This window comes from Cimex lectularius, unplaced genomic scaffold, assembly GCF_000648675.2.
Source record: "Cimex lectularius strain Harlan isolate CLEC.00 unplaced genomic scaffold, Clec_2.1 scaffold20, whole genome shotgun sequence".
NCBI classification, from domain to species: Eukaryota; Metazoa; Arthropoda; class Insecta; order Hemiptera; family Cimicidae; genus Cimex; species Cimex lectularius.
The window spans coordinates 1,290,890-1,314,159 of NW_019392641.1; the positions used below are offsets into that span (position 1 = coordinate 1,290,890).

The window sequence follows — 23,270 nt, forward strand, 5'->3', positions numbered from 1 at the left end:
ACGAAACTTGATAATTCTTGGGTTCAATTTGATTAAGTACATCATTCTGTAAATAAATCTTATTAAGATATTTGATAACAATAATATAATAGATTATTCCAGAAGAAAATTAATTAAATCCTTTAAATATTTTTGCAATATTTAATTAAAAAAGGTAAAAGAAAAAATCTTCCAAACACCTCTTGGTTATAAATATTTCCAGTATGTACAAGTACATAAAAAGTAGAGCTTAACGACGACTTGTTTTGCCAATGCCACGTTTGCCGGAGAATAAATGCTTGGGCATTTTTGTACCAATGAACCTGTCTCCTTCTCCTTTGAGACCCCTCTTGCCAACCTTCTTTGCGATCGCTTTGTGCGCTATTTTCTTCACTTTCATCCTTGTCTGCAATATAAATACCATCAGTAATAGTTTGTGAAAAATGCTTTCAAAAATAATAATAATTACCTCTGAGCTGGTAATTCCGGAAATATTTCTTGGAACACTTCTAGAAACGCTTCTGTAACCACCTTCTGAACTTGTTCTCATACGTTTGGAAGCAGGTTGAGTGAGGGAGCGCGAACGACCCCTTGTCCTCTTGAAGTTGGCTTTCTCGTCATTCTTATCGAGCTCAACACCGAGGGTGCTCATTTCGTCTGCGAGTCTGGTCACCGACCTAGCCCTAACGGATGGAGTTGCTGTCCTAGGCATCTTTGACTTCGTGCTCGACTTTTTCACTCTTGATTCATTTTTCATTAGTATTTTCTTCTCTCTAATCTGAGCTGCAAGCTCTTTGATGTCCTTGAGAGTTGAGTCAAGCTCAATCTTTGGAGATGCATAAAATCCGGCCTCTTCCCTTAAAGCCTCTTCTTGTTCAAGTTCTTCTAATTTCTAAAAAAAGAAAAAAGAAATTTTAACAAGTTCAACACATCATTCTGACAAATTTGAAAGAGTTTAAGTACTTTGAAGATATCTGGATCAATATAATCTGCAATGTTGTGTCCTTCCCAGATTTCAGGAATGATATCATACTTATATTCTTCTGGAAGGTCGTAATTTTTCTTAAGGTCCAGGATATAGTCATCGCCGAGATCGACTTCCAAGTCTCTTTCCAGTTTCTTCTTAACCACTTCCATTTCGGTGACACCTTCCTTTTCCATATTTTCTTTCTCTTGAAGTGCTTTCGCCTTCTCAAGTTTCTTCAACCATACAGAATCTGCACAAGGAAAAACTATTATAATGTCGTGTTTAATCTTTGTTTAACAAACAAGGGAACTGATGTGATGGCAGATGAGGCATCAGACTTCCCATCCTCCAAAAACTGCATTTCATTACAGAACAACTTGGCTAATATGGTAGACATGACACCACTGGAGGAAAAAAGTATGGAAAAATATAAAATACCTGGTATGAATGGCGGTCTCTCTTTGGCATCTCTCTGTGTCGGGTAAGCGACATGCAAACGGTTCAAAATACCATCGACTTTTTTGGCATGGACTTTATTTTCAATTCTGAATGCAAGAAGTTCATCACACACCTAAAACAAAGTTCAATTTAATTTTTTTATATTATTGATAGATGATTTTTATATTTTTACCCTTTGCTTAACGTTCATGACCCCATCTTCAGTGACTGTGCTCATGCTCAGTATAGGAATGTTTGATTCAGTGAACACTTTTAAACATTCTTTGCCTTCTTCTGAAAGTTCGTCAAGGCTCAGCACATCATTTTTATTGCATACTGCAATTACCGGCTGTGAAAGTAAGGCAAATGAGTGAAAGAGTAAAATTTTTTACTTTTTAAATTGTGTACCTTGTTGGTGAAAAGAGGTTTAATCGAATTAAAAAGAGAGACTTGCTCGTCAAGTGCGTATCCGCACTGACCAGAAGGATCGAGGAAGTAAAGGACTGCAGCTCTGAGATGGGCAAGAGCTGTAACAGCTTGCATTTCAATGACATTCCTCTGGTCAAGCGGATGGTCAAGAATTCCAGGTGTGTCAATCACCTGCCATCTTAAGTATTTGTAGTCGGTATGACCGACATATAAACTTTTGGTGGTAAATGCATAAGGCTGGACTTCAACTTCTGCCCTCGTGATCTATAAAAAAAAGAAGAACATAACAAGGGAATAAATTTCATATTAAATAAAAAAACCTTGTTGACGAAGCTGGATTTGCCGACATTGGGAAACCCACAAATCAAAATTGTCCTTGTGTAAGGATCGATAGCAGGTAGACGGGAAAGATGCTGTCTCACTTGCTCTAGATAATCCAAGTTTGAACTCTGTCTTTTCATTATAGTCGCCATTCTACAAATTTATTGATAGTATTTTAAATAACTTTTGCATTGTTTTAAGATGGAAGTTTTAATCCTACCTTCCTAATGCTGCACGTTTAAGCTGTTTGCATCTGTACAGCGAATCACCAAATTTAAGAAGCCTGAGATAATCTTTAGCAACGCTGAAATCAGAACAAAAAAATTAAATTTTGAAATGTTAAATAAATAACAACCACTCACTTGTCAATCAAATGTCTCGCCTGATTTAACTGGCCCAGCCCAAGCTTGTAATGGTCCTTGTCGTACAGAACATTCATCAGGTCGGCGAAAAACGGATGTATGTTCTGAATAAATACAAATAAATATAGAATATTGCACAAACTAAGACATTGACGACACAAAAACTCACGTCTAATTTAGGGAATTCTTGTATTATCTGAGACAGCCTTTCATGGAAATTCTGCTGGGTGAATTTGATCTTTCTCATGTAAAACGATCTGATCCTCGATATTTTATAGTGTTTGTGAACGACTGTTGGCGTTTTTCTCTGCGTCTTTGAAAGCATAATGTCTATAAAATCCTGAAACCATCGAAACCAATTAACCCTTGAGCAATATTTTTCAAATGAATAAAATGACGAATCAAGCAAAGGGTGCAGCCTTTGTTAATTTAACATCCGACCTTCAAATTTATGCATGATTTGGCATTAGCTGTCAGTTTAAAGTAATGCACAAGTTTTGTAGATAAGTAAATAGAAATAGAACTTTTTTTTCTGGGAGTGCACTTTCAATGTCATACACTAAAAACTTTGACCACACTAAAAAATTATGGATATTTTCTATGGGTTTTAGGAAAGAGACAAAGACAAAGCTCATGATTAGGGATTTCTATGACTCTCTCCTGTCAAAGCTTTGCAAAGAGACAAAGTACTGTTAATATAAACAATAAATAATAAAAACCCACCTTTGCCGTCGGCACGACGGCAATTTTCTTGAAATTGTAAATTGTCATTTTGAGTAGTCGTTAATTTGCCCTTTTTGACTGAAATCCACCACAGACTGGACAAATTGGCCGAAACTGGTAAACACGTGCACCAAAGTCTAAAAGGAGGTTATTCTTCAGAGACTGATGATGTGCTTGAGAATCGAAAGTCGATTCTTTTGATTCGATCATTGACAATCAATTTTTCAAAATAAGGACAAAAAAGAATACTTTTATTTATAATTTTTGATGAACTTTTTATCATCAGAGCAATAAAATTTGTCAATTTTTAATTAAATAAATTCATATTTACAAATATATATTTCTTTCTAATAACTACATCTTAAAAATCTAACTACGAAAGTGTTATTATTATTATTTAACTTATACATTGAATTGTCTTTTATCTATAATATGCTTTGCAGAAATGTGGAAATCATCTAAAATAATCATTTTAATCTAGTCTCGGTTGAGATGAAAAATCAAGTGCCACGAGTGAAATTCAAACCCACAATCTTCGCACTCGTGACATTTGCTTTTCCATCTCAGCCAAGACCTTAGATTAAAAGTATAATTAATTAAATAATAAATACGGTCAATTATGACTACTAAATGCAAATATGGATTAATAATATTGTACAAGCCAGTAAAAAACCCAAAGGAACCTCAGAATTACTGTTTAGAAGTTTACTGAGTGCAGTAAATAAAGTCTTTGAAAAAAGTAAATTCAGTTTTCAGCCCGCTTTGTCCATACAGACCCAGCTATGAAGAATGGCTAATTATATTAAATATCAATTTCAATAAGAAAAAGTACACTGTAGTTGTACTTTTGATCATAAGTCATAACTAAAGGTTTTGATACGGTCTGGCATAATGGAATTAAAACAGACGATTGATACTAGTTTCTCAGTTATCTAGTACATTTTAGCCTTACACTTAACAAATTGGCAATGTTCAATCCATGTTGAAAATTAAAACTCAACTATCCATCCACAATATTTGGTATGACAGGGATCAATATTAGGCCCTACACTATTCTTGATATACCCAAATGGTTTTTCTAAGTTAGCAGGCCTGCCGTTATTTGCTGATGATGCAGCAATTTATTTCTTACTGGCATGTTAGTGTTGTAGTGAACAGACAAGAATATTAAGAAAATAGAAAATAACTTTGGAAAGTGGAAAATAAGAATCAACCCTGCTAAGATAAACTCCTGTTGTGATAGTTTACAAAAACGTTGTACTGTATGTTACTGTAAATTTTAATTCAATCTTTTTTTTTGCCCATCCTCCACCGTCTTATACTTTAGAGACCCTATACTGGCGAATGTGCCAAGTAACTAAAATTTTGGTCACCCTACCTGTCTAAGGGTTTAATTCAGATCATGAGCATTATTTATTCATGACATTATAAGAAATTTGGCGACTGAGATTTTTATATTCTATTTCCTTTCAAAATGAATATGTACTAGACCAGAAAGGAAAATATACCTAGGTTAAAAAAGTTAATTATAGTCATTCATGCTGTGCATTGTAATACTTTTAGTGCAAATTATATGGTACATTTGAAGATTTTTATACCAACCACTCTTGCACCTACTCATGAAACTCAAAAACATCACTACTTATAGAGAATATCCCATTTTTAAATCATTATTTTGCTGAAAAAAATGTTGGAAGGGATGGTGAATTTTTAAAAATTGTTTAAGAGCACCTTCAGAGGGTCTTTTATACCCTATAAGCTGGTGCCTGAGGATATCGTATTATTAAGAAATTGGAATCAACAAGAGTCGACTGTAATTATATAGTAGTCATCAGATCAGTTAAAAGTTTGTTTATTGTTTTTACTTTTAAAAAATTCTGTTTTCACTATTTTGTTTACAAGAATAAAGGTCCAAGGAAAAAATAATAGGAAAAATATGAATAATTTATTTATCAAACTTACTCCCTAGTAGTGTATATTCATAACAATCATATATATACATATTTATATTTATAAAGTAGCGTTTCATTCATGTTGATGAGGAATCAATGAAAATTGTCATATTTTATAAAACAGGAATAGACATCAACCTATACATATATACAAAATTGAAACGCTGTCTAAATGTCAACATTTGCCTGGGGTGTGACTTTTAGATTGTTCTCCTTTCTGTCTGCTGCATTGAACCCTTTCACCATTTACTATGTATCTTGTGAAGAATTGGAAGACTTTATGCTATCGATGGTCGAATCATCTGAAGACTGGTAAAAGATAAAATTAAAAAAAAATTAAATTATGACTATCATCACTGCCAGTAAATAAAAATTCACCTCATCGGAGCATAGCGATGGTTGTGTTTTTCTTCTCTTCCTTAATGTAAGAGGAGTTTTCTTTTTCCTTTTACCTGGAAAAGAACATTGTCTTTTTCAAAATAATCCACGAGAAAAGTGTCATAAGTGAAATTTAAGGCGCTGAACTGAACAATACTAACTACAAAGATAGCTTGATTGACTGAATTTTTGTCTCGGATAAAAACACTATTCGAAAACAAATTTTAAGAAATTACATTCTTAAACTGTCAAGCTTTTAATAAACTTAACTTACGCTTATTTACTGATTCAGGGATAAAGTCACTGCCTGTTTTTAACTGAGCCTTCCTTTTATCCTTGGTACAAAATGCTGTTGGACAGCTTGTCATGATATGGGTAGCTATGTAAAAATAAAATATTCCAAGTTTAGAAAATGTATAAAGGAACATTGCAAAAAAAGTCAATGTAAACAATTTTTATCCATCTATAGCAAATCCACATATTGAATATATTTTATTGAGCAAAATGAGATGTGATTTATTAATAAGGTTAAAATAATTTTAAGTTACCCATCTCATTTCCATCTGTTGAAGTATAAAGGCATTGGGTGCAGTGAAGAGGTTTTTGCATCGAAGGGCTACTGAAGCTGCCCTTTTCGAACCATGAATAATCAACACCGTTGGAAGTGTCTTTCACGTGCCAAATGAGTTCGTGTTCGCACAATGCATACGAACAGTGTGTCTTGTACTTTTGACAGATTTTACATACCATCGGCTCGCGTCTGTAACAAACTTAAATTGAAAATTGGCCCAATTTCAAATCATAAATTCCACATACGTGAAATGCTTTGAGGACAGGGGCCCGTCGCATTCCTGGCACAGTAAAAATGTCAAGTTTTCATCAAATGTCAGATTATCGCTAAAATCATCTGGAATCTGGAATTGGTACTTGTACGATTTGTAATCGTCCACGGGGGGGAAAGTGATTGGAACTTGTGTTGATGGTACTGACATTAAAATTCCTTTCCCTGAACTTACTTTATACCTTGTTATACCTGAAAAGTATCTACCGTTTAAAAAATAAATATACATGAAATGTACTGTATATTTATTTTAATTACCTTGGAATGTTTTGCATGCTGTATGTTTTTTTTCTATGTGATCCTTCAGTATTGCTGAACTAGTGAAAGATAATGCGCATCTATCACATTTCCTCCTAAACGGAAGTTGATGCCTCTGAAATAAACACAGATTATAAAACATATAAAACATGTCATAATCAGTACTTACCTGAATATGTTTGATAAAATAAAGTTGATTGTGTAACAAGTCTTCGCCTAAACCATTGACTAAGTTGACTATTTTGAGACAAAACGGGCACTGGGCACATGAAATATTTTTGTGCGCCTAAAATCAGAAGTTATTTAATATGAGGATAACTATAAAAAAAAGTGCCACATTTACCACTGAAAAATGATTTTGTATGTCTTCAAAAATTGAGGTTCGGAAGTAACAAATTTCACATGTGTATGGTAACTCGAGCTCATTATGCTTTGAAGTCATATGACTGATGAGCATATATTCTTGCTTAAATTGTATATTACAGATTTTGCAACTCCTCAGCTGATTCATCGGCTCTTTGTGGTTCTGATTAAAAATTAGAAAATTATTAACAGGTTTGATTTCACCTACAAACTGAGACACAATTTGAAAATTCAGTTTCTTACCGCATTCACATGAGCATTCATCGATATATTGGGCACTTTTAAGCATATTCTACAAACATCCTTGTACGTTTCACACTTTGGGAAATTTTTATTGAGTGCGTGCAAAATGAGATGATCTGAGAACTGGGCGTTATCTCGAAAATCTTTGAAACACAGAGTACACTAGACAAAAGAACATCTGTTACGGTTTGATTTTTCAAAATAAAGCGGGATTTTATTACCTCCATGTATAAAGGATTAGATTTGCTAATATTCTCTCCTTCGTAGCTGCCATAATAATACGATTCGAGATATACATTATTTCCGACACGTTCTGCATTTGTCATTTGGAGTGTTTCAGTTTGAATCTCAGGATCATTTACTGTATAATCCTGCTTTAAAGATAGCATGTTAGCATTAATTTTTCTAAAGTTAGTTTTATAAGTTTATAATAAATCATATTACCATAAAAGGTGAATCTATATTTAAAGACGTTGTTGATTGTAATGCCAAATTGGAGTCCTAAAATCAAAATAAAATGTAATTTATATATTTTTTAAACAACAAATTTATCTTTATATTGTACCTGCAATGAAGAACAATTCACGACCCATTTATCATATTGCCAATTTTTAAAAGGATTCGTCGCAATTTTAACTAGAATCTTAACAAGTGGTATATCTACAAATTATATTTTTATTATTATTATTTATTAATAGATTATTTTTTATCCCCTACCTGTTTCTAGTCGTGTAAGTTCTACAATATCCCTTATAATTCTGGCATAGGCTTTGCAAGATACGAAGCCCCATGCCTCCCTCCATACTAGCTCATCGAAAAACTGTTGGATCAATTGTCGTGACAGCAGTGATAAAGTATTCTAGAAAATTTCACTCTTATTAGATCTTGTATTTGTGTGATAAACAAACAGTTAAAATTATTTAGAAATAATTACTTGAAACATTCTCGGTATTATATTCCTAATGTAATTCATTACATTTTTATTCGAAAGGCCTGTTTGTTTAGATTGTTCGACATGCGTGAATCCAACGCTTTGCCATGCTGGATCATCAGCACATATGTCAGTCACAATGATTGAATCTTTGTCGATGTATTGCTTTAAAGTCTGTAAGCACCGAAGAAATTTTTTTCTTTTGTAAGCTTCAGTATCCTGAAAATTAATTTGATACAGTTAATTGTAAGGGCTTAATGTAATTATTTTTAAAAAATCTCATGGTTACCGGTATAGGATCCAGTGCTTTTAACCTAATCCAACGCTTTGTCTGATCATAGATACCTAATACTTCAACTTTTACCCGTTTTAATATATTCTTCCCTGATGTTGTACCTGTTCCTAAGCTAATCAAACCGACCTGGAAAGTACGATAGATTTAAGGTTAAATTTAATGATTCATTTACATTATTACTTACTTCAACAATTTTGCCAGGGCCTCCTAAAATGGGGAAATGCTGGTGAACAACAGCCACACAAACCGACCGGAGAAAGGTGTACATTTTTTTAACATAAATATTGCTGACCTTTACCCAGTGCAAGACATTTTGTACAGATGTCTGGCAGGCCCAATGATAAATGAGCTTTAAAATGAGCGTAGGAGGGTGAGGCGCACCTTCAAATATGGATCCGGCAAAAACCTGCAATTGTAACATTTATTTCATTCTTTTTTTAAGGTAATTTAATCATTCTGTTTTGATGTTACAGATGTCAGGACGTCAGGACAACACTCGCTGACCCAAACATATCCTCCTGAATTGGGCAGCTTCGATGCTTCGCTATACATTCCTAATTTACAAGGTGTATTATGTGTTCTACATGTCTGTTTACTTTTTATCAATTGTTGTTGAAGGAGGTATTCCGTCAAAGCAGTAGGACCAAGAACCAGCACCTGTTTTACTTTGGAATCTGTAAATGATAAATTGACACATCAACATTCTGTTAGAAATCTTCAAAATATAATAATAAAAACCAATGATACCAAGTCGACTTCTAGCCAAATTTTCATTAGCTGTGCTTATACTTTTTGTGGATATAAAAGCTCTTGCAACAACAACCAATGAAGGAAATGTCTTTTCAGTCTCATCTCTGGAAAGGTTTTCATCCTCGGGCAAAATCCCTCCTATGTGAGAGGATTCATCTCCTGTAACGTCTTCTGAAGTCAAATCCACAACATCAGCTAGAAATTAAATTTATTAGTTAGTAGTTGATAAGGTGGGTGAAAGGTTTTCATATTTGTAGAAGAGAAATTAGAAAAAAATAAACAGAAAGAAAGAAACAAGCATTACTATAAGGTTAAAGTATAAACCAATTCTTAGTTCATACATATTGTACATTATGTAATGTTAAATTTACTAAAATTGGTTAATTTTTTACAGAAGATATTCAAGAGAAATTGAGGCTCACTGTTTGATATTCTCTTTTTGACCGGCCGGTTCCAAGGAGGGACTGCGTTGTTCTGTAACCCTAAGATCTGCAAGTCCCGTCCTGCTGGAGCAGCCTGAACTTGCGTTTGAGTAATCTTAGGAATAATGTGAACTGGTGGTGTTGCAGCAGTTTGAACTGTTGTTGGAGCAATGGAAATTGGTGATGAACTAGCTTGAACTAATGTTGATTTTTGACCAGCTTAGAAAAAAAAAAATAAATAAATAAAATACTGAGTTTTGTAGGTGTTAATAATTGCATTTATTCAGTGCACATAAGGACAAATATTACTATTTACCTATTTGTACAGGCATATTCGCTGGCCTTACAAGTGGACTATAACTTCTAGCTGACACTACCTGCGTTGGTGCAAATCTTGGTCCCGGCTGCAACAAAAAATATATACTTTTTTTTTAAACTGTACACTTGATATTTTTAATTTAGTTAGATACACCTAGAAAATACTTGGGTATAATAAAAACTAATATGGTTATTTAATGTTTCATAGAGGGGTAATGGTGGTTGCAACAGTTAAGGTGTTGATATGGTGCCCACCACTCTAAGGTCCTGGGTTCGAATCTAGCATATACTTGCAAATGAGTTTTTTTCAAAACCACCAGCACCCTGAGCTACGGGTTCTTATAACCAACATAAAAATTTCATACATACTGGGCAAGACTAGTTATTAATATCAACCCGTTAATTTGTTATTTATCTTCAATTCTTAACTTAATAATATAATTACAATTTAATACACTTTAAGGGCAACTAACTTAACACCACTGGATATCTGGCCAATATTTGGAGATGATAATAATTTCTTATTCTTCCAGTCTGTGGCATGAAAAAGTTAACAAATCATGAAGCTAAAAAAAAGGATCATAATTTAAAACAACTATATTTTAGTTATGTTATGTCATAAAGACCCTAACCTGGATGTATGGCAAAAAGAGACAACACCTCAGACTTTACCAATTTGAAAACCATTAAAATTAACTTTTTTGGTATTATTAAGAATATTTTAGACTCTTCTGTTTGGTTTCCTTGGAATTTGCAAATTTATTCAATCAAATTGGAAAAGGTTCGTGAAATACATGGTTTTTAAAATGGGGCTCAGATGGGAGGAAAAGGAATATGGTGCTTGGGCTCAGGAATGCCGGCTCATGGCTCTTGAAACTCGTAGTTTGGTCCTTGGCATATGTTGCTTATGGAAGTTGGTGGATGGGATCTATTAGTGTCTGGAGTTATTAAGTAAAAAAATTTCCTAGTTCCTAGTAGAAGGAAAGAGATGTTAATATTCTGAATTTCATCAAACTCGTTACAGACAGTGTGGGTCAATCTCTTTTTATCAGTGGGCTTTTGATGATAATTTTGACAGCATAGAGGTTTTGGGCTTGAATGTGATACCTTTATGAAAACTTTGAATAAAGTTGTCATATGTGGCAATAAATAATTTGTGCTATTTCTATGAAGCTTATATTTTGAATTGTACTGTGTTATGTACCAGATTTACTTTTAACTTTGCACTTGGCATATGTTATGCTGCTTTTAAATTTTATACATATTTCTTACTACTCATATATAAATGTTGTTACGTTAACTATTATGTAAGACTGTACTACTTGGGAATTTTCCCCGTATTATACTTAATAATAAAGAATAAAATGTATCTGACAAGCAAAACAATTTCGGTGACTGTGTTTTTTTTCAATTTTAGTGACTGTTTACCAAAAAGATGATGAAACATTTAACAAACCAAACCAGTGAGATAGAAGGGCAGGATGATCGGAGATGTTCAAACTAATTGAAATGTAGTTTATACAATTTGGGTGGTCTGTGTTTTGTAATTTTTAGTGACTGGTTTTAATCAACAACCAAAAAGATGGTGAAACACGTCTGACAGACCAAACCAAAAAAGAATAAAAAATAAGAGCTGAGGTTCAATTAAATCAATTTAAACAGTTTTATTACAACATTGAGGCTCAATTTCAAATTATTCAATTGAAGATTAATAGAATGCTAAATAAAACAATTTGATCAAATATGTTTATAAAATATAGGTAATTTTTCATTGAGGAGTCAGCCAGGAAGACAGAAGACACATTTTTAAATGTTTAGTTTATAAAAACATATTTTCCAATGTTTCAACACTTGGAGCCATATTCATAAATAACACACATGAAGTCAATGGCACACAAAAGATTTGGCAAATTGATTAACAAAGAACAAAACCAACAAAAATTATACCGCTAGAAATGATGAATGATGGAGTGAGTGCGGTGTTCAATCCTTTTTAAAAAAAGATAGTTCCTACTCACAGTAAGTTGTTTCGCAACAATCCGGATTTCGAGCCCTTAGCTCATCATCAGGTTGAAGGATTTCTATAACCAAATCTCTTGACATGAATTGCAAAAGTGAACCCGCCGATACTCCCGCCAACGCAACCAATTTCAAATGAGAAGCTGGTTTTTTAATGGCGCTCAATTTGAACGTGCGAAAAGCGGGAATTATAACACAAGTAAATATAATGGTAAATACTGTAAGAAATTAATTATAAATTAGTGATTAAAGATAAAAGATAAACAATTAGAATAATACCTTAATATTATTAAATTATTATAAAAATAATAACAATTAATTTAATTATTTGGATGTCTAATATTATTTATATTTATATTTAAAATGGAGGTAGATCAAAATTTGTTATATTATTAATGCATTTATCACCACGTTCAATTTTACATTTTTTAATTTCAAATTTCTCAAACGTATCTAGATCTCTCCCTTTGTTGAAACGATCACTGTATTTAGTAGTAGTATCACTGTTGTTTTAAATTTGAATTGAAATTATGTTTTGTTTCTTTTAGATGGTCCTTAAATTCCGAAAATTTGTTCGATTTAGGCAAATGTTCTTTTACTCTTGTTTTTATTTCTCTACCAATTTGTCCTGTATATTTAATATCACAATCATTACAATTGTCCAAAATAAACAACCTAATAGAAATAGACGTACATAGAAAACCCACAATTACAGACACTATGATACCAGCGAATTCTTCCCACCCATGGTCCCAAAGGCTGCTGGTTTCATTTGGCTCATAGACCATATGTTAAAACTTCCATTAACACCTGCTAACTATAAAAAAGAATTAGAAACTATTAAAACCTTAGCAAAAAACAATCGGTATCTAGAAATATTTATTGATAGGTTGCTAGTTAAAAGAAGAAAAAAATTAACTTTAAAAGAATCAACAATAGGACTTAAGCCACCCCACCATAAATGAATCATTAGGTTTCCGTTGTTTGCCATACATTGGTGAATTATCGGGAAAAGTTAGTAAAATTTTTAAACAAGAAGGTTTTAGAATAACTTTTAGAAGTACAGGTTCACTTCAAAACATCCTCTCAAAGCCTAAAGACAAGGTAGACAACTTGGCAAAAAGCGGGGTTTACCAACTTAATTGGAATGATTGTGATATTAAATATATAGGACAAAACGGTAGAGAAATAAAAATGAGTGTAAAAGAACACTTGCCTAAATCGAAATTTTTTTCGGAATTTAAGGACCGTCTAAAAGAATCAAAACATAATTTCAATTCAAATACAACAGTGTTACATAGTTTCAACAAAGGGAAGAACTAGATTGGTTTGAGAAATTTGAAAATAAAAAATGTAAAATTGTACATGGTGATAAATGCATTAATAATATATCAGATTTTTATCTACCTCCCATTTTAAATATGTACGTAAATAATATTAAACATCCAAATAATTAAATTAATTATTTTAATTGTTATTATTTTTATAATAATTTAATAATATTAAGGTATTGTTCTAATTTTTTATCTTTTATCTTTAATCACTAATTTATAATTAATTTCTTACAGTATTTACCATTATAATATATAATTATAGTATAATTCCCGTTTTTCATAAATTCAAATTGAGCGCCATTAAAAAACCAGCTTCTCATTGGAACATCGCGTTGGCGGAAGTATCGGCGGGTTCACTTTTGCAATTCATGTCCAGAGACCTGGTTGTAGAAATCCTTCAACTTGATGATGAGCTAAGGGCTCGAAATCCAGATCGTTGGAAAACAACCTATTGTGAGTAGGAACTATCTTTAAAAAAAAAAGGATAATTATACCAGTCTGAAAGTTAAATACTGTATAATCTCAACCTGACATGACTACAATTATTACTTTTATCACTATAAACTTGCCTTAAACAAGATTTTCCTTCCAGTTCCAGAAGATATTGAAGTAACATTACACCTGCCTACGCTGATGTCTACCATGCCGTTGAACTCATCCTTTGTAGAAAAGACATTTCCCTTTATTACATTTTAAAAGATTTTTAAAAAAATTAAAGCTTTGCTAATGACATAAGAAATAATGAATGAGATGACCACCAATAAAACTAGATTAATTACTAATCAAAAAAAGTTAGTGCGGGCTTGAAACAAAGCAATGTGAATTCTGAAATACAATACAGGGCTATCTCTTTTTAAGTAGGTAAGTGTTTTAGTTTAAAATAAACAATAATTAATTAAAACTAACTTAAAATCAAAGGTTAGTTTTAAAATATTTTAATTTTTTAAATGTAAACATAGAATACAAAATTTGAGAAGGGAGAGATAGAGAGAGAAAGGGAGAGAAAACCTTAACAAATGGCTCAATCCTACTACAGACCTAAATTGAACACAATTTACATCTAGATTTATGAAAACTGCGTACTATACCGAGATCTTACTAACTAATGAGATTTATTGCTTAGGTCTGTGGAATGATGAACGATGTTTTATACTCTACAAACAATATTAATAAACATTCTGCCTAAAGTAGTGATGTGAAAATGTTCTATTTAAATAATGTGTATGTTATTAAATGTTCATGCATAAAAATTAACTTGAAGACATTAAGACTTACAAGGCCCACTGTAGAAGGCAATCTCACAGGGGTAGAGTTGGTTGGTACAATTTCTAAAAAATTTGAAATTAGACATAAACATAAAAATATATATAAATTGCCAAATGAATAAGTTTAAAGGAAAAAATAAACTCACGACCAGTTTGCGACACTGCAGGTACGGGTTGTACAACTAACTTTAGCTGGTTGTTTGGCTCGACGACAACATATGATCCATTTAGATGGGGCGTTTGCTGGGCATTCTTCAACCAATAATATAATTATTATTTTATTATATGTATAGATTATTTCATATTATTACCGGAAGAATCAGCTGGCTTGATGTGGTGGGAGTGGTAGGTGCAGCGGCATTAAAAGATTGAGAATAGTTCCTGAAATATCGAACAAAACCAACTTATTGACCCTTAACAAAAAAAATAAGCTTATTTGAATGTAATGTTAGTACAAATTGTTAGTAGGTAAGTATGTATTGTGGTGTCTTGGTGCCCTTCCTATATTTATAATCTATTGCATACAAATCGACCGCATTTAGTCACTCCTTAGTTATCCGTTTCTACAACCTCTGGAATTCCCTTCCTTACTCTATTAAGTCCTGACCCTCCAATTTATCACCGAGGATGGCCATATTCCAAGAAGTTGGAAATTCTTCCTTTATTTTCTCTTTGTATTCTGGTAGTAATTACATTTTTTAAAATAAAGACCTTTTCAGTAAGAATTCAAATTTTCATTGCAAAATAAGAGCATTTTCTAATAATAATTTTAATCATCTTCTAGGTAAGATTAAATTTTCAGCATCTCTTCTAACACTCGATAAACCATTAAAATTATTTGTACTTGAAAAATGCTGTACAAGATTTTGTTGGAAACAAATCTGATGCATTTTTGTATTATAAACATTTATTTAAAGTGCTTATAAGTATATTTACTTATTTTTTAAATGTCATAATATCAAGTTGTTTACTGTTTTGCGCCTTGATTTATGGATTGTTATTACGTCAATGAAGAAATGGTTAACAACAAAATTTATTTTATCCTCAGTTTTTATGTATTTCAAAATATAGTTAAGAAATCAGGCCGTTGCCTGAACGAATCGTCAGAAGAGCCAATGTCAGGGCATTATAGAGGACCAAACAAATTTGTGCTTCAAACATTGAGACATGTGCAAAAAAAAAAAATATAGGAAGCTTTATTTTTTTATTTAATTCTACAGAGTGAAGGATTTATAAATTTTACATTTGATAGAATACGATTATTTTTAGTATTTGTTATATTTACGGTTAGTCAAAATTTATTAAAAATGTGTGGTATTTAGTAATCATTAATTAATGATTATTTGGAGATCTTGAGATGCGGTTTGGTGTGACGTAGATTTAGAAAAACATTTTCTTTATCGTGCCAATGTTTCGATCTTTATTGAGATAATCTTCAGGGCTCAAAGTGTTTATTTTCTGTGTACTGAAGATGATCTCAATAAAGATCAAAACGTTGGCAGGATAAAGAAAATGTTTTTCCAAACCTACGTCACACCAAACCGCATCTCATGATCTCGAAATAATCATTTATTAAAAAGAAAAATAGTGACCACTACTGAAGGCAGGGTTACAATTTGTTAATAGTACGAAATTTAAAGGATTTTTTCATAATTGTGGGATGACCTAATCATCGTTGATGCTGGAATTTACATGAAAGCAAATAATCCTCCAAAAAATTCCCAACAATCGGATCCCAATCATTGAATGCGTATTTATTGAATTGTCAATGTCAGTGATACTAATATTGATAAAATTGATAATTTTTTTATAATGCTGAAGGTGAGAATTACATAAAAAATGTTAAATGATTTAGAGCAAATTTGGTATTTGGCACTTATTTTTTTAGATTGGTATGTGTCACTGAAGAAAAATCTGGTAGTGGCAGAATTGACAAATGGAGGGGGTAGAGCATTTCTGGGATTCTCAGTTCTGGCACTTGATGGTAGGTTGATGCATTTACATTTTGACACCGGTATGCTTTTTTTGATAAATATAAAACAATTGTTTCTGTATAGAAAAAACTCAATTGCTAACTTTGCGTATGTTGTTAATAATTTTGAAGAATGTAGATTTGTAATCAACTTACCCAACCATGTCGTACACCTCGCTGATCTTTCTCTCGAACTCCGACATCTCGCTGTTGGCTTTTTCTTGAAACTTGAGCTGGGTCATGCTCAAGCCTTCCTCCCAGCAATCGAGAAGAAGCGTCATCGGCATATTCTGCATGACGCCGTTAAAACTAACGAAAATAATAACACAAATTACATCCTCTCATTGATTCATGCGTATCTGAAAGACAAATCTACATAAGATTCCGGCCTATTTTGATTTGTGTATAAACGATAACCTGTTCGGTGGGAACCCGAACTCCCACCCAAAATTGCACCGCTGACTCAATCGGATAACATTCAGTTTTAAAGAAAAAAAACACAGTAAAAAACAGTTAAAAAAATCAACATCGGCCGCTCATACCAATAAAGGTATCAATCAATCTAAAGGAAAAGCCTAATAAATGAATTATAACGGTTTGGATGGAAACCCACGTGCACTCTCCCAATGTAAAAGCGTGCGTTCCGAGGTTCAAGAGTAGCTTTGGAACGCCGCCGCCGGCTGAGCAGTGAGCGTTGGGTTGTTGCCTGGCTCCCCCACCTTTTAGTAGAACCGGCATTGCCGGATGAGCAAGTGCGTAAGCGGTGTTGCCAGATGCCAGGGTTTTGAAAGATCAATCCGGTCCCTGGTCATATCGTGGGTCGATGCCGTTTTTTGCCTGTTCCGCCGCAAGGTTGTTGTTGGTCGATAGCCCATACCTCCGATAACCACTCCCTCGCTGTCAACGCTGGACATGATATGTAATTAAATTGAAAGCGATAGGGACACTATACAAAAAACAAAACAATAAAATATACCTAGATCCCTAACCATAGAACAGTTTAAACATTCTGCCATACCATGCATTCCAACCAGAGGCATTAGCAGTAGAACTAAAAGTAAATCCAATTTATTTTTGGGAGAGATTATCCGCTTGAAGAATACCATAATTTTTAACTGTTTCTTTATACCAAGCCGGCAACATGTGGCGATCCGCTAAGTATTTTCTTTTTGAGTTGGAGGGGATAGAATACTGTCGATTATCTGGCCTAACACCTTGCTGTCTACGACGTCACTACCAAATCGTACTTCGACTGATCTCTGGATAGTTAAGCGTTCCGGAATTGTGCCCCTACTTGTGCGAACCGGGGTTTTACTTAGATTCTTGCGACTTCAAGTCGTGGTCGTCCGGCTTGGATGGCGTTGCCTGACGTTCATCGAACGCCATCTTCCAGATCCGTTAGTTTTCACAACCGGAATGACTCGGTAGTACTCAACTACCAACAACTAATGTTAGGTTTTTTGGGCAGGGGTCACCAATATTAGGGTGGATGATACTGCATCGTAATCAACGTACAAAATATGGAAAACTACTTTTTACCAATTAACCTCCCGCCACAGGCATTAGCGGTAGAACTAAACTAGAGATGAAGTTTAGATGAGGACATTCCATATACCAGTAACATCTTAAACTACGTTCTATATGACATGAGTACCTCGCAATGGTTTGTCTAAATGAAGATATTAATGTATTAGTCGAGGTGTATATTATACCGCGGCCTTTAAGAGCTGTTGTATTATATCCCCCGTTCTGTGCCTATATTACACAGGTAAGTCCAAATTCAACAATTAGTAGGCCCGGTTTCAGTGTTTGAATTTCTTCTACGTTACATTGTACATCCCAAAGCACTTCCTCTTGCGGAAAAATGTAGCGCCACAGTTTGGCGTGTTGATGTCTCCTCTGCTTCTTTACAAAATCTGCTTGTGCAATTACAATGTATTAGCGGTAGAACAAACCAATTTTGGGAGAGGTTATTCATTAGGTGATAAGTAATCTTTAACTATGGATGGACAATTGGGCACAAGCAGGAAGGTTGGAACCTAAGCTTAGGTAGCTTGCTGGTGAATATTGCAACTCAAATGAAAGTAACTTCTGGCATAAACTCATGGGGAGGACAGGACCCGCAAAGATAAGATAGTAATTTTAAACTAGTTTCTTTGTAGTGCTTTAGTACATTGCAATAACTACAACAAAGTAGATGCGGTAGAACTAAGCCAACAATAAATTTTAGGAGAGGTTATCCATTTGAAGAGTACTACAATTTTTATCTTCTGTCGTTGTACCATAATTTTTATCTTCTGTCGTTGTACCATAACACCAGCACCTCGCAATGACTTCTATGACCTATAGGTGGAGGACCGCGGTGGCCGAGAGGTAAGATCGTTTGACTCGTGTTTGCCACTCTAGCGGTTCTGCGTTCGAACTAGAGGACAAACTGTAAATAAACCAGCATATCTTCAGATGCTGCAAAAATTTTAAATTCCCGGGTGCATCGGTGACGGATCCAATGTATTTGTGGATAGCAATCCTGAGTTCAATTACAATGATTTTTTAATAAAATCATGAATTCAATATTTGGACGAAAGAGAAAAATGTTTAATGCCTGATTGTCAATTAGGAGCAATACCCAAGTCCAACGAAAAAGGATAAAAGTAAGTGACTAATAAATATTAACCACTTAAGTATTTTTGCAGTAAACGGTTTTGGTAAAAGTTCCTCTTCTTAAAGCGCTGTAGTCATGTTAGTGTTGATTTTTAGCACCGGGAGGAGGGCGAGTATTGATTAATGAACAACTGGAGTCTCCCCTTCTGAGGTCCCACCGGGGAGAATTCTCTTCAACTCACGGCTCCATCAAAGATCCCGATCATTCCAAGCTCGTACTTTCTCTTGAGGTACATTCAAATAGAACATCACCCTTCAAGTAGAACCTCACATCACCCTGCAGAACAGCGATCTGCGGCATCTTTTTTACGCCTTCGTAGTGCATGCTTTCTGGAAGTTCGAAGTACTTCCGTGCGTAAAAATACTCAGTTAAGGGTATAGGCCGTTTTAAGCGAGTAGGTTTTTTGATAAAAAAAAATTGAAGGTACAGTTTTAATTGACAACCACAAAGAAACAGTGTCCCTATATTACAAGTTAACTTAATAAAAATCTTGTACAACAAACCGACATACTTTTCCGGTGGGTGCGCCAAGCAAGTAACCTTAAGTTTTGAAACTTGAACCACAGGAAAAGATCAGTTGTTCCTAATTTTCAACATTCCCCCATTTTTAATATGGATCGGAAAACGTTATTAAAGTTGGCTGCGGTATCCTTGATGGTGGAGTTGGTTTACTGCGCCAGGACATCAGGCGTACGAAATGGAAATCTCTGTCGGCTTGGACGAAAAGATGGATTTCGAACCAAAAAGAAGGAAAGCTAGTTTTGTATCTGTTACAAGATTACTAAGAGAGCAATATGTGTCATTTGTCACAAGGTCAATGTTTTTGTGGCAGATGCCATTCGAAAAGAATGATCTCGTCCGGGTATTCGACTGAACGGTGTTGACAAACCAATATCATATTCATGGAACGGAAGTAAGTGAACTGTCTTGCATCACCCCATCAATCTTATATACATCTCCTACCGAGTAAGCGGAGAGTAAATGATAAAAACTCAACATACATTTTGGCTAACGGTCAGACTAATATGAAATTAAAGTAAATCACCCTAAATCAGATACCAGTTAAAATCAGAAATGAACTGGTAATAAGGAACCGTATGATCAAGGTCTTTGTACAGTTGAAAGCGAATTGATGCCAGTGCAAGCCACACAGACTCCTCTTGATGATGCACACTAACGTTTAAAAGAAGTGTGGCAAGGTTAATCTTCCATTCAGGGATATTATTGATTCAGAAGTTATACGGGGTAATATTTGCTGAATAGGGGTAAGCCAGTATGATAACAAGAACGTATTGCTTTTTATTATTTCAAGGGCAATTTTTGGAAGGCGAGAATCAGATAGGTTCCGGATATGCTTAAAGTAAACCCTCAGTGTGACAATCAATAGGTCTGTAGATATGTTTCTTTACAACATGTAACTAGTAGTGAGGCCAAAGAGCTTTTTGATTTAAAATCTCTGAATTTCTCAAATACATCGTGCCGCTGATAACCCCAAAGATGACATAAATAGACATGGCAATAGACATTAATGACAATTTCACTGTCATCCCTTGCGAGAAAAAGGTCAACACGTGCAAGTCTACCACCCTTTCTAAAAACTACCACCTCGGATTTGATGAGGTTGATAGTAAGATTATATTATTCGAAATATCTTTTATGTTTTTATATCCCTCTGTAAATTTACACGATTTTCGGCTCAAAACAAAACATCATCAGAATATAAAAAGGCCTAGAGATGTCAATTCGAACACCCCCTTCAAGTTCAGTATAGAGCAAAGGTCATCAATGAAAAGGGAGAAAAAGATAGTACTTAAGATCCCTGACTAACCCACTGAGAAAAAATCCCAACTTTCGCATTTTAGTAGTTTTTATTTAGGCTTCGGTATAAGCCTTGGCTGTGTGAGTACGATATTTCGCTTTGGCGAAATGACTTCATCGATGGTTAAGGTTATGGACTTACACCCAAGTTCAAGTCTTCAGAAATTCTTTTTAATAGGAAACAAATAAGGTTTTTTGTATGTGTTTAGTAATAATTTATGCTTGGGTATAACCCATGGTTGTGGGACAGCGAGATTTCGCTTTCGCAATATGACTTCATGGAAGGTAAGGGCTTACCTCCCTTACACCAAACCCAAAATTTGAAGTTTCGATAAAATAAAATGTCGAAAACGGCTTATATTTGTTTGTATACTTTTTTATGCACTGCGTTAAGTAGTATAATAGTGATTTAGGCCTAGGTATGTGTGACAAGGCTAAATTTTGCTTTGGCAAGATGACTTCATCGACAGATAAGGGGAGGTCTTATACCAGTCTTCTGCGATTGGTTTCATTATGGGTTATAGATCCCAATATTCAGACAAAAGAATTTTGTGTAATTTGAAACGAAAAACAGAAAAAAAAATTTTTTTGTGTGAATATTATTTTGTATGTGCCGGTGATACGGTTTAACCTAAAAACATGTTTTCTTGAGAAAGGTTAAAATTAAATTATATTAGTAACTTAAACAGTAACTTGTGTATCAATATACTGATTTTTAGTTTTAAACATTCGCTTAGAGTGGTGAATAATGAGAAGAAAAGGTTAAAAGTAATAGAACCATAAAAAAAGGAAAGGCGAAAATAAATGATTGAGGTTAAATTCAACGTGTTGGTCGGACGCTCAGCCGAAGTGGGGATCGGTAAAAGCCGACAGAGAAAAGTGAAAAACGAGACTGTCAAATCATAATAAATTCGGACAAATGTAAAAGAAAGTCTAGAACAACTCACCTGATAATCAGACAAGGTCGAAAAACAAGCAGGGCACGGCGGACCGAAACAACGTTACAAGTTTGTTATGAAGAAAGGACGCAATATGGTGTCGGGTTCGGCCGGAAAAGTACGAACGAGGCCTCCGTGTATAGTGGGGGCAAACCGGCCACTCCACGCCGTCCCTAACGTCAGCGCGCCTTGCGACAGGTCGACGAGGCCGGCTCGGTAGCTTTGCCCTTCTTTATGCTTCATCATTATTATTCAATGTTCACGAAAAGATAGACTTTGCCGGATATTCGAACAGGGACGGCTGCACCTTTCGACGCAAGGACGGTAAAATATCGGAACCCTAACCTTCCCTAACCACACCTCTGTAAACAGAAAACGAATTTGTTCGGAAATACTAGTCATCAATGAGCAAATCTACACACAGTCATCGATTATACCTAAGACTAAATTACCGCTGCTTGTATAACACGCAGTAGATAAATAACATGAATTTTTTTAATTTAAACGGAATGTCAGAAGATTGTTCCTTTGGTGTAATCATTGGACCCAACACTAGCTATTCTATTTAGCGTAGTACATAAAAAAAGTATGGACACGAATAAAAATGGTTAAACTTCAGGTTTGACAACTCGTCCATCACTTCCAAACACTCAACAGCGGTAGAATGTCGATTACAAAATACATTCGAAACAATAAAACGATCATTTCTCTGAGATGAGACACGCTGTGACCTGATCCAGCCTTCTTGAGTAACCTCCAGAATCTCGGTAGCGATGGAACAGCTGCTTCGGCCAGTTGTTCTGGGAACGTTAAGTCCCCGGCCACGTACGCTTGACTTCTTCCATCTTCCAACAATGCTATGATTCAAACCGAATGTACATCACTTAAAACCATCATCAAGGCTGCTAATTTCTCCGATCCCAGTTAGCCTTTAACGTCGTTTATATTATATTCTAACATGTTTAGGAAAACGGGAAGAACATTTAGTTCGGGAAATGTGTTGGCATATATGGGGAAGTTTTCTATAATTACGAACCGCTGGTATGAACAGACTGTCGTGACCATCTTTGGAGCTGAGCCTGCTAACCCAGCTGTCTACGGATTCAGTTTAGCGTACCTATTTAGAGCATAGTTGAAGCACCGCGGTAGTTTAGAAACGAAGAAGAAAGAAAAGAAGAAACGAAGGCTAGCTGTGCACTAACAAATAAATAAATATTAACAGTAACACGGTTTACGCTTCAACGTTAACTAGTGTAGGTGCGTAGTACTGCGGGTCATTTCCGTTTAAGCAG

At 34.4% G+C, this 23,270-nt stretch overlaps 2 protein-coding genes across 8 annotated transcripts; both read right to left on the reverse strand.

Annotated features, from left to right (window-relative positions):
* Nucleotides 1-75: 75 nt before the first annotated feature.
* LOC106661595 (nucleolar GTP-binding protein 1) lies at nucleotides 76-3,387 on the reverse strand. The gene is made up of 11 exons (XM_014385108.1): nucleotides 3,220-3,387; nucleotides 2,666-2,836; nucleotides 2,497-2,600; nucleotides 2,355-2,438; nucleotides 2,134-2,287; nucleotides 1,793-2,077; nucleotides 1,578-1,733; nucleotides 1,385-1,517; nucleotides 943-1,196; nucleotides 449-871; nucleotides 76-385 (listed from the first exon to the last, which is right to left on the reverse strand). Exons 1-11 carry the CDS (start codon nucleotides 3,265-3,267, stop codon nucleotides 230-232), a joined length of 1,968 nt encoding a protein of 655 aa, XP_014240594.1. The 5' UTR covers nucleotides 3,268-3,387; the 3' UTR covers nucleotides 76-229.
* Nucleotides 3,388-5,145: 1,758 nt separating this feature from the next.
* Nucleotides 5,146-22,100, reverse strand: LOC106661550. 7 transcript variants are annotated; one of them, XM_014385042.2, is made up of 26 exons: nucleotides 21,988-22,100; nucleotides 16,717-16,869; nucleotides 14,900-14,969; nucleotides 14,735-14,840; nucleotides 14,599-14,651; nucleotides 13,893-13,982; nucleotides 9,969-10,056; nucleotides 9,653-9,871; nucleotides 9,228-9,425; nucleotides 8,952-9,154; nucleotides 8,665-8,886; nucleotides 8,475-8,606; nucleotides 8,189-8,404; nucleotides 7,972-8,113; nucleotides 7,820-7,914; nucleotides 7,699-7,755; nucleotides 7,476-7,628; nucleotides 7,255-7,416; nucleotides 6,992-7,174; nucleotides 6,818-6,934; nucleotides 6,649-6,763; nucleotides 6,366-6,582; nucleotides 6,098-6,309; nucleotides 5,824-5,928; nucleotides 5,550-5,623; nucleotides 5,146-5,480 (listed from the first exon to the last, which is right to left on the reverse strand). In XM_014385042.2, the coding sequence occupies exons 2-26, from the start codon at nucleotides 16,854-16,856 to the stop codon at nucleotides 5,421-5,423; spliced, it is 3,429 nt and encodes a 1,142-aa protein (XP_014240528.1). In that variant the 5' UTR covers nucleotides 16,857-16,869; nucleotides 21,988-22,100; the 3' UTR covers nucleotides 5,146-5,420. The 7 variants fall into 7 exon arrangements, with proteins under 7 accessions (XP_014240528.1, XP_014240524.1, XP_014240525.1 ...); XM_014385038.2 differs by lacking the exon at nucleotides 21,988-22,100 and adding an exon at nucleotides 17,174-17,441; XM_014385039.2 differs by lacking the exon at nucleotides 21,988-22,100 and adding an exon at nucleotides 17,174-17,440 and having other exon boundaries at nucleotides 7,476-7,625.
* Between the last annotated feature and the right edge of the window lie 1,170 nt (nucleotides 22,101-23,270).

Excerpts from the sequence above, each read along its gene's own strand:
- LOC106661595 (XM_014385108.1), bottom strand. The coding sequence starts at position 3,267 with ATGACAATTTACAATTTCAAGAAAATTGCCGTCGTGCCGACGGCAAAG. Across the intron at positions 2,601-2,665 it reads AAGAATTCCCTAAATTAGAC|AACATACATCCGTTTTTCGC; the intron begins GTGAGTTTTTGT and ends GTATTTATTCAG. Across the intron at positions 386-448 it reads CCGGAATTACCAGCTCAGAG|ACAAGGATGAAAGTGAAGAA; the intron begins GTAATTATTATT and ends TTTATATTGCAG.
- LOC106661550 (XM_014385038.2), bottom strand. The coding sequence starts at position 17,298 with ATGCCGGTTCTACTAAAAGGTGGGGGAGCCAGGCAACAACCCAACGCT. Across the intron at positions 6,583-6,648 it reads AGCATGCAAAACATTCCAAG|GTATAACAAGGTATAAAGTA; the intron begins GTAATTAAAATA and ends GATACTTTTCAG. Across the intron at positions 5,624-5,823 it reads CCCTGAATCAGTAAATAAGC|GTAAAAGGAAAAAGAAAACT; the intron begins GTAAGTTAAGTT and ends GTTCTTTTCCAG.